Raw genomic sequence first — 19,221 nt, forward strand, 5'->3', positions numbered from 1 at the left:
AAATACAGTGGTTACAATATACTCAGTCCCTGAATCTCTACCAAATGTAATCTCACAAAAATACCAAAACAGTATACATATGTGAAAAGTTGGAAAGTTTTGTTTTCTAACTTGTCCCCAAAGATGCATTTAGCCATCTTCACTATTGTATGGAGTCTGCTCCTGCTGGAAGGGTTTGCAATGAGCAAAATCACCCTCGCATAAATGGTAATTACGATATTTTTTTTTTTTTGCTGATCATGAATACTTGCATAGGCTTCTAATAGTAATTTTATTACTCAATTTCAATGTGATTTGTTCTTTTTCTCGACTGGCATTGTGGACTACAAGAGCTGTTATTGGGTTCCATTAATTAATTTTGCTATGATTAAATTATACCAAGAATTATCAGTAAGCTAAGAGGAAATTATATTATGTACATGTATTTTGTCTGCACTACACAACCAAATGCACTCCAAGGATATCAGGCATAGGTACATTTGTCAGAAGAGCCCAGCATATCCAAGATATGTTTTGATTGACACATCACTTACGATAATTTACAGCAAAATGGATAAAAAATACATCAATATCCTACATGCACCAAAGCCAGACATGGGGTTATAAGGAAATCATTTAAACAACAGATTGAAGTAATTTATAAATTAGAGAACACTATTTCTACAACAGAATGGAACAAATTAACCTTATTGGACATTGCGAATGGCAAGGCTGTCTGTAGAACGTCACAAATTTCTCAACCCTTTCTTTCTACAAAAATGCTAATCCTGCAACTTTGCTTAAGACCCAGTTCTCCATTTCGTGTTGGCAAAATATCAATTTATGCCATGTCCAATGCAGATTATCACAAAATTGATTTAAAAGCTCAATAAATATCATTTTAAAGCCAAAAAGCCAATTATTTAAATAAACCATGAGTAAATTATCTCTAAGAAAAACTGATTAATTTAACAGGCACTTAAAAATAATTAGTTAATATGTGTTTCTTAATAATGTAATGCAGTGTATCTGTCACAATGTTGCAGCTATGATATTACTACACAAAGGATGGGTTGCAGAACTGAACCTCCAAGTCAGTTTATTCAATGAACTTGGTGCAGAATTTATAATCCCATCAAGTTGTCTGTAAATACAGAGAAACCAAACAAAGCATTACAATCATAAGTAATGAATTACTGAACTCTTTTACATGTATGAGCAGTGTATGTTCCATTAATATTGGGGATCTCTCAGAAGCTGCATCCATGATAAATTAATTTGTTCCCAGATGCATTTGTTTATAGCACTTTTCACAAATTAATATATCTGTCAGAAATATCTCACCAGGCCATGCTTGCTTTGAAAATCTTTGATGTTTTAATACAGGCTGCCCATCTGTAAACTGTTCATATATTGACTGACAGGAACAGGCATGTAATTCCTCTCTTTGATATACAGTGTACTTCATTGTGACTTGTTTACTGAGTGTTAGTAGTGAATCAAATGCTAGGGGTTGGTACTCCAACTTTCACAGTGGCAGGCTCTGCCCTGAGATACAAAGCAAACTTACATAACTGTTATGAACTTCGCAACTTACTTTCGAGAGCAAATGCAATTTGCTTCAAACAAGAAACTGGAACACTGGAAGTTACAACAATGTGCACAGTCCCAATCACAGGGTCATCCAGGCTGTTTGTTTGTACATGTACATATAACTGTACAACTGTATATGAGTTCAGCTTCCAGAAGAAAATCAGAGTTTGTTAGGATAAATACTGATGTTCTTGCTTACTCAATGAATGAATGTGCAGTTCCAGAAGATATTCACACCCAACACCCATTCATGGCCAGTCTTTAGAAATTCCAAATTAAAGTATCAGGAATCAAGAGCTCTAACAGAGAAAAAACCTCCATGTGGGGTATGAATCTTTTCTTGAGGAAAACAATTACAAAATAATGTTTAAGAAACATCTTACCTTTCAGAGAATTTTGTAATCTACACTGTCTGGCCAGTTCATATATTTGACAAGTTGACACTGGGCATGTTTGTAAATTTGTGCACTTCAACATCACATTACTATGCAGTAGCACTGGTCAACTAAAAACAGCATAATTTGGTTAATTAATATACACTGTACATTATTAGGCTGAAATATTGGTGTAGGTTGTTGCACATCAACAGATACAGAAGCTATTTTCACCTGAATCATAAGAAGTGAAAAATCGTGCATGAGACATTTACATCTACATGTAACAGCCCTCCACCTCAGAACCATCACAGATATGATATGACATTTTTAAACTCTCTGAAATTTCAGATTATTCAAGATTAACATATGCACATACATCATCTGGGGCAACCCCAAAACACTGAATGTGGAAACCGAAATCCGGAATCCAGAATCTGGAATCCAGAATCTGTAATCCGGAACTGAAAACCAGAATCTGGAATCCAGATATTATGAATGATGATAGAAATAATTTACTTCAGCAATGTCTAATTAATAAATATGAGCAAAAATTATTTTCTTGTTAGTTATTTTCTTGGCTTTACTTCAGCCACAGACTGTAATTGCTAAAAAATGATTGACTAGTTCTGAACAACCCTTAGCTATATATCTGGCCCGGTTGTTCAAAAGTTGCATAAAGCTATCCATTGGGTACATCACTATCCAGTCAGGGTTACTGATTTTTTGGGTGGATAGAGTTACTCATAGCCTGCGAGCAGGCTCTAGTATCTGTCTCTAGTGTCTGAGCAGGCTAAATAGGTGTCTAGTGTTTTTCTGCATTGGCACGTCACCAAGAGCCTTCATGCGGCTTTGCCACTCACGCCCCCAGCCCAAACACGAGAGCCTGCTCATAGGTTAAGTTACCCATCTTTTGTTCAAGCTGGCCCTGGTGAGAGCCCGGTTCTTGTCTAGATCAAATTGCTCTGAGAAGACTGGTGAGCAGCACATTAACAACAAGCTATTATAGGCTATTGCAGTGAGTTTCTGGCAGTCTTTTAGCATCTTTTAACAACATGTGGTCTGATCTGTTGGCAAGTGAGAAGCAGATGGAAGTAAGTGCGCAACATTTCTACAAATTGTTTTAATATGATGGCCGCCACGAATATGAAATGCTGATTTGTCACAGTATCAGTGTGAAAATTGTGTTAATCTGGAATTGGTCTCGTATCTGTTGGAAAAATCAAATTTCATATTTAGACCAGACAGGTTAGCCTTTGGACTTCGAAAGTGGGGGGCCTGACCGTCAATGTACAGGGGGCTGCCACTGACGGATATCCTGTTCTCTATGAAATTTTCTATCTTGTTCAGTATCTACTAGACATAAAGGATAAATTTATACTTCCGGTAAATTGAAGATCACTTATTGAACAAAATGGCAATTACCAGCAAGCTTATTTCAGACGCTCTCGAGGTGTTTGGAATAAAATTAAGACGCACTTTACTGAGATTCTCATAATCATAGCCCTCACTAGAAATAACGGTTGCACGATTTCAACAGACGGGGGATTTTTGTTTCAAAAAAGGTTAAGTTTGAGGTCCTTTTTACTTGGCAGCTTATTTTTTACTGTCGAAAAGCTAAGCAAAACAATTTTTGTGTATTTGAAGAACTTATTTTCTTTGATTTGCGGATTCCGGTTTCCGGTTTCTGGATTCCGGTTTTTGGTTCCAGATTCAGGATTCCGGTTTCTTGGTTTTAGGGTTGCCCCATCTTTAACAGAGTGTTTGCTTCACATTCAGTTTACACCTGGCTGTTATCCAGCATAGGCAAACTTATAAGTTTTCCTTCAAAAATATATTGCAACAACTATTGCATCTTTCATTACCTATTCTTGTGATGAAATGACACAAAATCCAAGAACAAGAAGTCATAAGCATAAAACTAACTTACGTGGTGCTTACAGTTAATCTCTTACTGTCTACATATGCCGTCCATAAACTGGTGATGCCTGGACAATGTACTCATTATTTTTCTGATCACACCTTTTAAAACATCACTGTTATATAATTTGTCCTGAAAAAGCAATACATGAAATGTTATGCCTTTGGCACTCACCAAATACCTTTACATGATGTATAATGTACACCATGTAAACATTCACAATAGATCATTTTCACTGTCACGCAATAAAAAGAATAAATCGAAAACCATCCTTTGGAAAAAGCTATGAAATTATGATGTTATAGAAGGTAACTAAATAAGACACTTCTCCAAGTTTTAGGCCTGTACGTTCCCCCAAACTTCAGATATTCGTCGAAATGTTTCGCAGATATTTACAGAGCCCAGTATGAAAACGCCATGTTGGTGTACCTCCGTGGTACACCAATATGGCAGCCGGAAAATAGAGTAAACATCTGGAACTTTCTTTGGCTATCTAGGCGACTGATTATCAGTACTGATCAAAGAAGCATTTACATAAGCACTTTTCGTAATGCTCAAATTTCTAAAAAAGCTCAAAATCACGAGATAAGTTTATATTTTTTGACGAACTCGATCTTAGCCTTATGTCACGCACCTCCATAACCCTGACATTCAAAATGCTCTGGATTCCAAACGAAGCACGTTATTGAACTGTAAAATTGTGAACAGATATAAATATACCACCTCTTATGCCTAACGAGGATAAAAACTTTGGTGGTTCTTTAGTTTTGGATTTTAGAAAGCGATGACGTCACGTGAAAACGATCTATTCTTTTTACTTTCATTGTAACTCTTTTGTGTCATTTTCCCTCACTTGAAGACAGGACTTCCACATTACGTGATAATTTGCCTCTGGAATCTCTATGAATTCACAGGGAGAGATAACAATTAAATCGTGACTAATTTTAGCAAAGGAGGCATTCAAATGTCAGATTTTCATACTAAGTTTATACAGTAACTTTACAATACTCCTCGTATATATATATATATATATATATATAACCTCTCAATTATTGCACCTATAGACAGAAGGTGTGCTGGGAGAAGAAATGTTCTAAACTTTCTGAACTTTTCCCCCTTACCTGTAATAGGATGACTATTATGAACTACGGTTTGTAACCAACACCAACATCAGGTTATGTATACACATCTATATTTTGTTGTCGTCTGTAATCATAAAAAAATAAAAATTTAAAATCCACCATAAAGGTCATACTCAATAACACTGCTACATGTAGCACTGTTACTGGAAATCAATTTAAGTGAAACTGTTGAAACAGCTCTGTCAAAATTGTTTCTAACAGTTAAGGCAGGATAACAGAATATACATGTAGCAGACAGCAAAGGCTAGAGATACACACACGTTAGTTATCAGTTAGGATTTGGTGAGCTTCTGTGCTGTAGGTATGGTGGAAAATAATAGATTATCAGAAATGAAGGTTCCTGAGACATCTTTGACAGCACTGAGAGGAATTAATATATAAATTCACAAAAGAAGGAGAAGTTCTTGCCCTGTCCAGTTCTCTGTAATAAAAATATCATTTACATACAAGTCATTTATTATACATGCTTTGTGTTTAAAGCCGATATAATGCACACTCTGATTGGCCAATTCCAGTGCATTATTCACATTTACATAGTATACCTCGGTAAAATCATAAAACATTGCATGCGACTAAAATAAAAAATTTAAAAAATAAAAATAAAAATAAATGCCTAATTCATAACAATTTAAAACACTCAACACTAAAACAAATGTAATTCTTTACTTGAAAATTATTCTCCGGTAATGCCCATGGGCCAATTACAGGCATGCTAAAAAGTCCTAACACAAAGTAAAAGGAAATTAAGAAAACTATTGCTTTTTCCCAGAAAATTGTAGCGACTGAAGACAATGATGGAACACTCTGAGAGTGCATTCTATCAACCTGATGAGATAAAATTTAAGGAGAATAGAGAATTCACAAAGTTATATCACAAACGAATTGGTACTGGACAGGACAAAGGACACTGTACAGCCAGGAAGAAACTGAAACTTTCTTCAACGAGCAAAAAAGTATGCATGCACAACAAAGAAAACAGTCAATAATATTCATTTAACAAGTTAGTTAATAAAAAATTAGTGTGAAGAAGAGAGCCGAGAGAGAGAGAGAGAGAGAGAGAGAGAGAGAGAGAGAGAGAGAGAGAGAGAGAGAGAGAGAGAGAGAGAGAGAGAGAGAGAGAGAGAGAGAGAGAGAGAGAGAGAGAGAGAGAGAGAGAGAGAGAGAGAGAGAGAGAGAGAGAGTGGAGATAGGAAAGCGCTCTCTCCAACTAAATTGTGTATATATATGTATGTAAAAGTTATTCTTATTACTGAGAAATGGTCAGGGCAAGAACTTCTATTACACTGTTCAATTTACCGAGTTAATTAGTACAATCTCACTTTTTAGGATCATTTCCATATTAAGTGTAAATACCATATTGGGGAATAACCTCTTATTAAGAAAATAGGGTCCATGTACCCCAACCAAAACCAATGGCATAAATAAAATGAAATAGCCAATCAAAATCAAAGCAGAGCTTAATTTGCCGACAGGATTGCCATGCATAATCGTCTACTCGACATTTTGGACTATACACTGTATAAGCATTTCACCAAACCGAACTAATTGGACAGACAACAAAATAAAACGAGGAAATCTACATTATAAACACAAGATGCATATCACTACATCTGAGCTCGAGTATCAACAGCAATCCCTTCTCAATGAAAGGTGACCGAATAAAAGAGAGGATAAAGAAAATTCGTTTAAGCTTGCGGTGTTAAAGTTTAACAATTATTCACCCTTAAATTTGAATATTACTGAGAGTCTGTATTTTTGCCGACGGTTTAATTTAGCTTTGCAGTCATTTTATTGGCAGTAGCTTTACCAGTCTTCAACCAAATGAACCTCGGAATTCACAAAAGCATTTCGCCAAACCGAATAAATTGAACTAACAAAACAAGGAAATCTCCATACTTTGTAATCACAATATGCAAATATTCACATAGGAACAAAAGTAAATTTAGCAAATCCTGTTCGCTTCGGCTTAAAATGGTTTGTAGACCTTTCTTGGTTTTCAAAACAGATGAAGAAATTTTAGCAGTCTACGAAGCGGCAGTGCTAACTAACTCAGAGTAAACTTCAAAACTCGCCCGGCCGTGTTTACAAGTACGGTTTTGGTTAAGCTTATTTTTAGACGTGAGGTTATACGCTTAAGTTGACGACGAAAATCGACAGAAAACTTTATTTGTTTACAACTTACAGCAACCTCCAAAGCGACCCACGTGTTATTGTTTAGAGACGAGCGAAATTAAAACGATGCAATTTTTAAAATCTCTTACAGCATGGCTTCAAATAAGGAAGACTTTCAATGGATTCCAATTGAAAATAAGCTTAGCTAAGCTTATATCGCCGAGGCAACTTAATAATTTTCAGAGCAAACGCAACAACAAAAGTCACTTACCGCAAGTTGGCAATTCAGTTCGGCCAGTGTAAATCTTCCAGGCAGACACTTGCAGCAAAAGTTGTGAAGACTGAACTGAAGTCATATTTTCGATAGATCAACGAATCAACCACTTCTTTCCGCTACGTTTACTGTTTTGTAATTTCTCTAAAACTCTCGGGTACGTTTGATTTCTCTTGTTCATCACCTGACCAAATCATGTGACTTTTGAATTTTCTTGCACGGCTGCACAGCATCACGTTCGCGCGAATTTTGAACTTGGCCATGAGGAGTTCTGCAGTCTTCTGATTTGTCGGGTACTTTCGCCTCCTTTCTATAGCCCTCGTTAGCTTTGGTTCACGGCATTGTTCGGTATTATTTCACCTCCTTTCTCTAGCCCTTGACTAGCTATAATTCACGGCGTTGTTCAGTACTGTTTCGCCTCCTTCCCCAGCGCTGGCCCGCTCAGTCTTTTTCGCGATCTTCTTCGCTACTTCTTTGCCCGTTAATTCTTGCTTTCTGTTTTTTGCTTCAGTGCAACCCTGTCTTAAAAACATTAGATCAACCTCCGCTATCGTTTCTCTTTCAAAATCCCGCCAAGAAAAATGGCATTCTCCCGCTACAAACCGAGGGTGCATGTCTCTGTCAACCTATTAGCTGGAGTATGGGCGCCATCTTGCGCGACTCCGTCGTCGTCGCCGTCGTGCGTACGCGCCCACGAGCAATACCGCTAGTCATGATAACCATGAGAAAATCAATTCATGGGTTTCCTTTGCTTCCCTATATGGGTATGGGGCTCCGCTTGGCGGCCCTTCGGGCCGCCGGAGCTCCGCTATGACATCACTGTGCGAGCAGTAGAGCGAGCAAATGTCCGTTCCACTGTCCTTTCTTCCGTCCCGCGATCCTGTCAGGTAAAAACAGCAGGAAAAGTGGCTGATTCCTTGATCTATAGAAAAGTCTAATTCAATGCAGTCTTCAAAACTTTTGCTGGAGGTTTCAGCCTGGAGAATTCACAGTGAAGTGAACTGCCAAATTGCAGTAGGTGACTCTTTGTTGTGGAAACTTTCTTTGCAATTTCCGAGTTACGGTCGAAAACCAAGAGATCTTTAGAAGCAAACAAGATTTCCTTTATATGACGTTCGTATGTGCTGATCCATATTGTATTAACAAAGTATGAAAACTGCCTCGCTTTGTTTGATCAAAATAAAAAAGAGAGAGAAAAAAGAAATGCTTCAGTTAATGTCCTCGTAAAAGATCGGTAAAGCCACGGTCAATAATGACTGCCAAGCCGTCGGCAAAAATAATATTCAAATTTTGCCTCAGCGTAAACAATTGTTAAACTTAAACAACTTAAGTCTGAAATTTTGGACGTTTCCCGGCTGCTAAATGCATTTCTTAGCTTTGCATTGAATTATAATCAATCTTAAACGAATTTTCTTTAACATTTCTTTCATTTGGTCATCCTTCCTTGAGACGGGATAAGATGTAGTGATATGCATTTTGTGTTTACGCAGGTTCCCAAGTTTAATTGTTGTTGTTGTTGTTGTTCAATTCATTCGGTTCGGTGAGATGCTTATTGGTTATTGTGTCTCTATATATTACGTTGTGATCCTTATTTCAAATCTCCTTACTGTCTCATTTTCTTACATCATTAAATTACTTTTATGGGCTGGCAATTTCTATTTCCCAATGTCTATATAAACGCAAACCATACGTTTGTACCTCAGAAGAAAAATAATCCCGCACCAAGACTCGAACCTCCGACCTTCGTCGAAACCGCGAACTTCAGATTATCGCATCTGAAATCTTACTACCTCGCCAACCTGCATCTGATGAATTATTTATGAAGACCGCTGTGAACCAATGGCTGCCGAGGAGATAAACTGATCTTTCGCGTTTGGTCGGTTCTGATTGCTCTAACATTTACGCTGGGTCACGCAACACACAAACTCCTCAAAATCTTTTGGATAACCCTTGTCCTTTGTACTTCTCAACATATCCGTACCAAATATCACGAGTTGGCCTTTGAGCATTAAATTGACTTGGATTCAATTCAGTTACAAAAAGAGACTGAATGATGGAAAGACTGTGAATGAAATTTCTAAAATTCATTTCCCCCCCTGTTTTAGGCTTTTCGAAAAACGCGCAGCTGTATTTATTTTCATAGTCAGGAAAGATAGACGTTTGAAAACAAAAACAAAAACAAAAACAAAAACAAAAACAAAACAGAAATGCCACTAAAGGCTACTAATCTTCATAATACTCAAGAAAAAACGCCTTTTCTGCAACTATACAGCTGCTTGGGCGAAGGGTCTCCAAGAAAAACGTAAAACCGTGTCGAAAGGTATATTGGGTAATATTGGTTTACGGTTGCTTAGGTGAAGCTAAAGGTGTTTAAGCACAAAAACGTAGGTGTATTGATGCTCCCCCTTTCTTCTTGGTTTCACGATTTTTTCGGAAAAACCTTTTGTCGAAACAGCTCTAAATGAGCCGTGACTCAAGCATCAGGCTAGAATCAAAGAACTTGAAAACTTCACTATCAGCCTCAACATGAACAACAGTCTCCCCGAGTGTTTCACATTCACTAACAGCATCCCCTTAAAGGCCCTCATGATCATCGGTTACAGTGTTGTGATGGGAACCTCCATCGTAGGAAACACCATATTAGCAGTCGTCTATTTCAAGAGCAAAAACATGAAGAATACCATCAACTGTTGCATAATGAACATGGTGTTCGCAGATTTCCTGCTGACACTGGTGTACATGCCGCGGATGATGAGCCGAGTTTTTATCGGACTTAAATGGGTTGTTGGGGGAATCCCAGGACTTGTGCTTTGTAAACTTGTGGCTTTATCACATGAAATTTCAATCTGCGTCTCTGTCTTGACCGTTGTAGTCATCGCCTTTGAGAGATTCTTCGCGGTGGCGTTCCCACTACGAGTGGTCATCTCGAGGAAGGTCTCCGTTGGTTTGATATGCGGCACTTGGCTGGTCGCATTAGCTGTTCGATCTCCAATGTTTTATGGTGTCAAGATGATTCGCTTCCAATCTGGTGAACTTGGATGTTTTTGGTTTCCCGATCTCGTCTTTCAAACTGAAAGGGCAATAAAGTTTTACCATTACTTTATGGTAATCGCATTTTATGGGCTACCACTTTTATGCATTATCGCATTATACACAGCGATCGTGATCTTTTTACGACGTCGAACAGGACTGATTGATAATGTCACAAGACGACGAGCCTTGGCCACCAACAGAAAGGTCACTAAGATGATTCTTGCTGTTATCACCGCATTCCTTCTCTGCTGGTTGTTGTATTTTCTTCTTTTGCCGTTAGACGGATTTTGGAATGGGTCCATCCCCTGTGGACTGTATTTCGTACGATTTTTCCTAGGTCACGTTAACAGCGCCTGCAATCCAATAATCTGTTTAGTGTTCAGCGAGAATTATCGAAATTGTATCAGAAGAGCAGGAAATCGACTAAAACGGAAAAGGACAGGAAGGTTTAATCTAAGAGTATCTTCTGAAAGAGATCATTCTAGATCCAATATCCTGTTGTTAAATGTAAGGGTTTTAAGATCTGATGAAGGTTTCGAATATTTTGGAGTAGCCCTCAACCCAAGTCTCCAATACTAACAAAATCGTGTCTAGTTTCATTTTATCGTTACATTTTATTTTTATTGCTGAATTTTGCTAATTCATCTTTCTTTGCTGTAAAGCTTACCTTAGCGATGTCTAACTATTAGTTGTAAAACCTAGATATATTAATAGTTTTTTTTTTTCAGACCAAAATAGTCACGTTATCGAGGAGCCACTTCACTGGTTTGTTTTCATCAGAGAACACCTGTCAGACTACAATTTGGCGACGGTCGAGGCAAAAATCGGTTTTCTCGATTTTTTTTTTCCGAAGCTAAAGCGCTTCGAGCCTAAAAAAAAAACTCTATCACATTCTATATACTCCTATAAAAGGCTATTTGTGGGCGAAAAAAAAGAGAAAATCGATTTTTCGACTTCTGTTGCATTTTGGCTGACATTTGCTCTTAAATAGTCACTTTATAGCGCAAGCACTTAAGGACGTTCGCGCGAAAATTTTCCTGTCGATAGATTTTTTAAAATTTTTTACTGCAGTCGGAAAATGAGTTACTTGTGTCAGAAATGTAAAAAAAAAAATTGGGGGTCACCGAGTTCGTTCGTGTGTAAAACTACCTTGATTTTGAGAAACTGGCGCACGTAATTCAGCATGGTCGACAGGAGTTTATAGTTAAAAATATTGAAGGTGAGTCAACGGAGGCAAACGATCAGAGTCATGTTTTGTGTAAGTGGGTCTGTTGGGTAAATAGCTCCACCGTAACCAACGTTTTCACAAAACTTAACCCTTCAAGAGGCATTTGAAACCGTCGCACAGATAAACGAAGAGCTGAAAGGAACGGAATTCGATGGTGCATTTTCCAAAAAAATTCAAACTTCTAGACGATATATTTTCTTCATTTTTTTCGCTAAACGTAGAAAATCGGTAGAGAAAATAATCCATCAAAAGAAAAATAGAAGTCACCGAACGTCCAAGAGTGTTAAAGCCAGGCAAAGCTATAGCATTGGCCATCTGCCCTATCACTGTTCATTTTATTACTTAGCGCGCGCTCTCATGCATGACGTGGCGTGTGAATTTGCGTGCGCAGTAAGGATGCGCAGAAATAATTAGCGCGAGCTTCCTTGATTCATTATTTTGTTTTATCAAGGAACACCTGTCAGATTTCACTATCAACATGGCTTGTTTTAATGTACCCTATCTAAAATAAATTGAAAATGGTGTCCTTATCATAGAGGTACGAAAATACACCACAAAATGTCATTTTTATCATTTTCAGAACAAAATTCGAAGTTCGTAATTCATGTTTACAAGCAGCTTCACAGAATAAAATATTGCATTTTTTTCTGAAATACATTCATCACACGAGAAAAAAGGTCTAATTATTCTCACCATATATGAATTTAGCCTTAGCATTTGATGTAACCGAAATCGCTTGATGACACAAGCTCAAGAAAAGGTCGAAGAAAAAATACTAATAAAACGTACATTTGCCACTTTATTGCGTTGCTTGAAGTCGATTTCTAACACTTTTCCCACGTTTTGCCTTCTCCGGATATTGGTTTCTTCTTTTGACTTAAAGGTGACCCTTTTGACAAGCGACGTCAAAATATTGAGTTGCGGGATGCTCGAATTAATATTTTGAATTATGATCAACATGAAGTATTCCGTTAACAGCTAAAGCTTATGCTTGAATAAAGATCATAGCTTACCACCATACACTGGTCAGATTCAACCCTGAGGGTGTCCAAAAGTGTGGCGTTAACGCCTTTTATGATATGGCTTGTGTTTGTAGCCGATATAAAGCGCGCTCTGATTGGCTAGTTTCACTGTATTAATATGTCCCATAATGGGCACGGGCCGATTACGCGCCTGCAAAAACAAAGCAAAGGAAATTTAAAGCCATTTTATAAGCGATATAATGAACTACTTATTAACCGACAGTGAAATCTTTACGGGAAAATCTCAAACCTCAGCCTTGCCGTATTGACCTTGCTATCGCTGGGTTATTACAGCAACGTCTCAGTTCGAGATTTTAATTTCCCGTTAAGACTTCACTCTTGGTTATAATAAGTAGTTAAAAATGGTACATGTTGAATTGCCAATCACTTTGTCCTACTGTTATCATAAACCAACGTTATTTGATTTTTAACACGGTCCATTGTAGTTGTCTGTTAACACAGCACTCATCTGAACATATTGCATTTCTGACTTCCTAATTGGCCTGTCACTCGTAGGTTCTTTGCGATCATTATTCTTTCAACAAAAGCAGTCAATAATAAGCCAACCAATTCAAGTGCCACAATAGGAAAACAGTCCTCCCCAATATTTTTCATCGTCATTCAACAACATATAGACGAGCTCCGCTAATCTTTAATCTTTGATCTTTAATCTTTAATAATTATTTAGACACGATAAATATTCATCGGGGTTTACAACTGTTTACAACTGTTCACAGTGGCTAGCTTTAATCAACATCGTCTTTATTCCTTCTTTTATTTCTATCAACTCTAGCGTGCACTATCTTTACCTGCTAGAAGGCTTAATTTGTGCTCACAAGTTTTTGTCAGATTTGGAAAACGTTTTAAGTGTTTTAACAGTAGGGGAAGGTTTGCAATACCTATTATAACGTCAGCTTTACCCTCGTTTAGAAAGGCGAAACGACTTCGATAACTCAGCCGCCCTGGCCTCCCAATACGAGATTCAGTGAAATGGAAGTAATCAGTTCACTGACGAAAAGAATGTGGCTGTGGCACTGTTATTCAACAGATACATCTTAACTTGATAAGTGACCTTGTTTGCAACAAACAAATCACATGGACTAATTGAAAATTATTGGGTCCACCTGTTTCTATTCAGTTAAAAAAGTTTGCATATGCATATTAGTGGACTGATTTTTTTTTGATTTTTCTTTTATCGTGCTTTGTTTTGTTACCGAGCTGCTGCCCTAAACTTATAGTCCCGCAGTATTCTAGACGACATATGCAGACACCATCAGTGTGGCATGTCCTACAAAAAGCAGCGACCTAACTGACAAGAAGGTGGAATTTGCCCTTCTACATTGCAATCGCTCCTAGTGCTGAATCGGCTGGTGCTTTTTAGGACCTCATGGGAATTACCTGTAGACGCTGCTCCGTAATGATGACAGCTCGAAGTATCAGTACCGTTCTATTTTGAATGCTGTTTGAATGCTGAATGATCTGAAGGAATGTATCGAACAGTTTCGTCTCATCCTGTTCGATTTCAGGCCAAGAACTGCTGGGACCAGAATCCACTGGCTACTTGCGGGAAAGAAATGCGTTTTCCTCCGGCCCTCGAATGATAATTTTGGGTAACCTCTGATTCATGATGGGCACTGATTTTTGGAAACAAAATGAAAGAAACCACTGAAATGGCTTAATAAAAATCAAATTCGATTCCGGGCTTGATGGTAATTCCGTTTACTCAGTGCTCACTCACTCACTTACCGCCCGTCATGCTAACTGGCACACACAGGACAGCAACAAAGGACCTCCACAGCTATCTTTCCCCAGCCAGCTTTTGGATGGAGTACCAGCTGTGGCCGAAGCCCTCTCATCTCTGTCTCTATAGTGCGTAGCCATGTATTTTTGGGTCTGTCCCGCTAGCGCTTACCATGCGATGTTCAGAGGAGTGCCGTCGGCTTAGAAACAGAGTCTCCCTTCCTGCTGATGACGTGAACTATCCATAGTCATTGTCTCCGCATGATGATGTTACCCACGCTTCCTGTTTATACAGTTTGCACTGTATAAGCAATTCCTTGTTGGAAATGGTCTGAGGCCAGGAATACGAAGGATCTTTTGCAGACTTTTCTCTCACTCAGTGCGCGTAAGGTGTCTTTCACTTAGCTGGTAATCCTAGTATTCCCTAACCGAGTTTAAGACAAAATCCGATAGAAAATCGAGCAATTTCAGGCTGTAGTGGACAAAAATCTGGTACCATAATAATTTTAAGTATTTTACAGTCATTTTCACATGTTCTTAAAGCTAAATACATGAATAATTGCCTGAAATAACACCGAAAAAAAATTCCTATGGGAACAAGAGAAAATAAATTTTAAAGTTCAGAAAACTTGTGCAAACAAAGGCAAAATTTCATCATCAGTTTCATTTGACCAGTACTTCCAAATGTTTCATACGAAGTTCAACATTCGTTTTCGATGTTTAGTGTTGCAAGAAATTTTTTTGTTTTTTGAGAAGATATTTAAAACAGTCGTACAGAAGTTTGCAACACGATGTAAATAATCTTGGTACTAGGTTTTTGTCCACTTGTTACTCGAACTTCTGGTGAATTCTGTCTTAATACCAAAGTTTCTTTCACATGGTGCTCCGAAAATTAGCTTCATAAACTACCATGTGAGGTTGGCGCTGATCAAAATTCGAAGAACATCTAAATTTCAACATTGCCCAGAGGGTCAAATCATAACTTACATGCAAGAAATAGTAATCCCAAAACAAGGCTCATGTAATGAGCGGCAAAACAGACCCAAAGAATGCTGGGACACCTATTTATGGTCCGGAGGTCGTATCGTTGTTTATTTAGTAAATTTGCGTTTCCATAGCTGAGCGTTTGATTGCGTAAGAAATCATGCAAGTATTCTTAATCCTGATATCTAACACAAAGGTCATTGCGAATCGATCGTCCAAACGAGAACCGTCAAAGCTTGACAACATATCTTTGCACACCTGACAACTAAATGACAAACAATGCCCGATTCTTCTGATCTGACACTGCATGAACTGTATTACCTTTCCAAGACAATTTCCTCTAAGAATTCTTCGTTAGTACAGCAATATAATCTACGGCTAGGAAACCTCTAAAAATTCAGTTAACATAAAGCAGCCTTTTCCTAAACAACATATAATAGTTCGCCCTGATTCCTTCAGTTTTCAAAATGATGTGGATTCAACCTCGAAACAAACTTACTCACTCACAAAAGGAAACTGAATGATCAAAGAATTGTGAATGACATTTCCAGGATTTATTTTTCCTTATTTTCTGCGTTTCGAAATACAACACAGCTGTATTTACTCACATGGCAAGAGAAGATAGACATTTGAAAAAACAGAAATGCTACTAAAAGCTACTAATCTTTATAATATTCAGGGAAAAACACCTTCACTGTAAATATAATTGTGATTAGCGGTGCCCCGAGCCATATGCACGAATCGAATTCAGTCGAAATGGAAAACATTACTCTCAGCCTTAGCATGAACAACAGTCTCAAAGGAGTCTTTGCTATGATGGGAGACGCCCAATGTTTCAGATTCACAGACAGCGCCGCCTTAAAAGCGCTCATGATCATCGCTTACAGTATTGTGATGGTAACTTCCATCGTAGGAAACACCATATTAGCATTCGTCTATTTCAAGAGCAAAAACGTGAAGAATACCGTCAACTGTTGTATAATGAACATGGTGTTCGCAGATTTCCTCCTGACATTAGTCTACATGCCGCGGATGATGAGCCGAGTTTTTATTGGACTTAAATGGGTTGTTGGGGGAATCCCAGGACTTGTACTTTGTAAAATTGTGTCTTTATCACATGAAATTTCAATCTGCGTCTCTGTCTTGACCGTTGTAGTCATCGCCTTTGAGAGATTCTTCGCGGTGGCGTTCCCACTACGAGTGGTCATCTCGAGGAAGGTCTCCGTTGGTTTGTTATGCGGCACTTGGCTGATCGCATTAGCTGCTCGATCTCCAATGTTTTATGGTGTTAAAATGGTTCGTTTCCAATCTGGTGACCTTGGATGTCTTTGGTTTCCCGATCTCATCTTTCAAACTGAAAGGGCAATAAAGTTTTACCATTACTTCATGGTAGTCGTATTTTATGGGTTACCACTTTTATTCATTATCGCATTATACACAGCGATCGTGATCTTTTTACGACGTCGAACGGGACTGATTGATAATGTCACAAGACGACGAGCCTTGGCCACCAACAGAAAGGTCACTAAGATGATTCTTGCTGTTATCACCGCATTCCTTCTCTGCTGGCTGTTGTATTTTCTTCTTTTGCCGTTAGACGGATTTTGGAATGGGTCCATCCCCTGTGGACTGTATTTCGTACGATTTTTCCTAGGTCACGTTAACAGCGCCTGCAATCCAATCATTTGCTTGGTGTTTAGCGAGAATTATCGAAATGGTATCAAAAGAGCACAAAGGCAACTGAAATGGCATAATCCAGGAAGGCACATTTTACGAGTATCTTCTACTCGAAATCGTTCAATATCCAATATGGAGTTGTTAAGTGTAAGGACATTAGAAGCCGATGAGAGTTCTGAATATTCCAGGGCAACCCTCAATTCAGGTCTCCAACATGGCGAACATTGTGTTTAGTTTCTTTCCGGGATAGTCTTGAAGCATGACCGCAAGCACTTTATGGCACTTCGAATTCATGTCGGTTAACATTGGTTTTGAAGTTAGTAGATGTAATTTTTAATGGATCTTAAATTTTGCTAGTTTTAGCCACGCCTTGTTCCTTTTCGTTGATCTCAACTGTGACTTCCCGTTTCCGAGATTTGGAATATAATTTCCCCAAATTGAAATAATGCCCCTGATGAAGTTTGATAGCTACCAGTGTGGGACTTGACTATGTAAAAAGAAACAAAAGCTAGCTTGACCAAAATTAAAAGAACCAGCTCAATAAAAAATACGTCATTTTCTTTTTCTTGCGTATGGACGTCAATTTCTTTTTAACCCTTTTCGAAATGGATGTGTTAGCTGAAGTTGAACAGCGTTTGCGTGTGTAGTGTTTGTCGAAAATTTTTACCAGTAACAAGTGACGTCATACACAACCGTTCCTTGGGGTCAAAATCACCTAAATGGAGATTCACAGCCTAATGTTATAATTGCCGTTTAATGGCCAGTGTAATTCCTAAATACATTTAATATATCAGTACGGTAGTTGGCGCTTGGTGTACAAGCTATTCGTTTGTTAGGCTGCACTTTTACTGTCAACCGTCCACGAAGTTCAAGCCTGGCGACTTTAACCTAAAATTGACAAAAAATGGGTTCTGTATAGCTAAGAACCTTGGCCGTCGTTCCTTGATAGTAGATTGGTTACAATCTTCACGTGGACAAAATGACAGGCCCCGTCCACACTACATCGGGAGAAATTGAAAACGGAGCTTCATAGTTTTCGGTAGCTGGCCTTCTGTCCGTGCTAATCCGTCACAAAAAGGAGGTTCCTCCAAAGCGTTGAGGTTACGATAATACTGATATCTCCCTGTCCGACTTTTACTAAAAAATCCAAAATGACCGGTGATTGTTGCGTTTTCAAACTTCCCCGGTGTAGTGTGGACGGAAAACATTTGATGCGTTTTCAGAGTAAAACCTCCGTTTTCAAATTCCTCCGGCGTAGTCGTCTTGTATATTGTCACACTAATTGTCCCATATTCCAATTGTTTTAGACAAGAGAGTTCACAACAAACTACCGGATGGGGTCAAATTGAATTCAAACGATTAAATTAGGAACCACGTTATTTACTCCAAAACTAAATTTTGCGACTACCTGCCTCATAACAACAATGGTATTCAGCCTGGATAGTGTAGCTTTTGTAGCATTGGGAGGAACGATAAAGAAAGCATTGGTCGCATTAAGGTCCTTTCTTGCGTAAGAGATTAAAGCGTTTCTGTTTACAAAGGCGTACTGTACATCAAGACACAGAATACTTGCCAAACCGAGAAAATCTCATCAAATTGAGAATAATTAATTGCAAAATATGTTTTTGGAATATCCAAAGGAAAGCGTTCAGAAACATGTTTCCTTAAAAGTATCCAGATCTGTATATTTTTACCACATCATTCTCGAAAACTCATACATTTAGCTCTTTACAATATCAAACTCTTGTCTTTCCATTTTTTTTTTTTTTTTTTTTGCATGTTTTTTAAGTGTTTTTAATTATGAAAATCGGAGACGCTAATCCGAATGATTGGTCGATAAAATTTTCCACGAGTGTGGTTTCCTTGGCAATCATTCTGGCAAAAAGCGAGCTAAGTGAGATTTAGAGTTGTAGCTACAACATTTGATGTCAATGATTGTTTCTTAACTTAGTTCCGAGTCCTGGCCACATAGCAGAACTTTATAGTGCCTAATTGTCTACTTCCAACTGTTTTTATCATTTGATATCTGAAAGAGACATTTCTTTCACGGGGTAATTTGTTCTAAATAAGCAAAGCTAAAGCACCTGCCAACTGAATAAACACAACTTGGTGAAAGCGAGGCTTAAAGCTTTGATATACAAA

At 38.1% G+C, this 19,221-nt stretch overlaps 2 protein-coding genes and 1 long non-coding RNA gene across 6 annotated transcripts; 2 read left to right on the top strand and 1 right to left on the bottom strand.

Moving 5' to 3' along the window:
* Window positions 1-298: 298 nt before the first annotated feature.
* Window positions 299-8,319, bottom strand: LOC145482928 (uncharacterized). Of its 4 annotated transcripts, XR_014048842.1 has the most exons (6): window positions 7,393-8,313; window positions 4,989-5,073; window positions 3,888-3,999; window positions 1,956-2,077; window positions 1,324-1,527; window positions 299-1,123 (listed from the first exon to the last, which is right to left on the bottom strand). It is a non-coding gene; the product is annotated as an uncharacterized LOC145482928 (long non-coding RNA). The 4 variants fall into 4 exon arrangements; XR_014048843.1 differs by having other exon boundaries at window positions 299-1,527; window positions 3,902-3,999; window positions 7,393-8,319; XR_014048840.1 differs by having other exon boundaries at window positions 299-1,527; window positions 7,393-8,318.
* A 1,602-nt stretch (window positions 8,320-9,921) lies between these two features.
* On the top strand, window positions 9,922-11,007 carry LOC145482464 (prolactin-releasing peptide receptor-like). Its single transcript, XM_081461071.1, has one exon. It carries the CDS (start codon window positions 9,922-9,924, stop codon window positions 11,005-11,007), a length of 1,086 nt encoding a protein of 361 aa, XP_081317197.1.
* A 5,151-nt stretch (window positions 11,008-16,158) lies between these two features.
* Window positions 16,159-17,313, top strand: LOC145482465 (RYamide receptor-like). The gene has a single exon (XM_081461072.1). The coding sequence runs from the start codon at window positions 16,159-16,161 to the stop codon at window positions 17,311-17,313; it is 1,155 nt and encodes a 384-aa protein (XP_081317198.1).
* Window positions 17,314-19,221: the final 1,908 nt, after the last annotated feature.

Source organism: Orbicella franksi, chromosome 3, assembly GCF_964199315.1.
Source record: "Orbicella franksi chromosome 3, jaOrbFran1.1, whole genome shotgun sequence".
NCBI lineage: Eukaryota > Metazoa > Cnidaria > Anthozoa > Scleractinia > Merulinidae > Orbicella > Orbicella franksi.

Excerpts from the sequence above, each read along its gene's own strand:
- LOC145482464 (XM_081461071.1), top strand. The coding sequence starts at position 9,922 with ATGAACAACAGTCTCCCCGAGTGTTTCACATTCACTAACAGCATCCCC.
- LOC145482465 (XM_081461072.1), top strand. The coding sequence starts at position 16,159 with ATGGAAAACATTACTCTCAGCCTTAGCATGAACAACAGTCTCAAAGGA.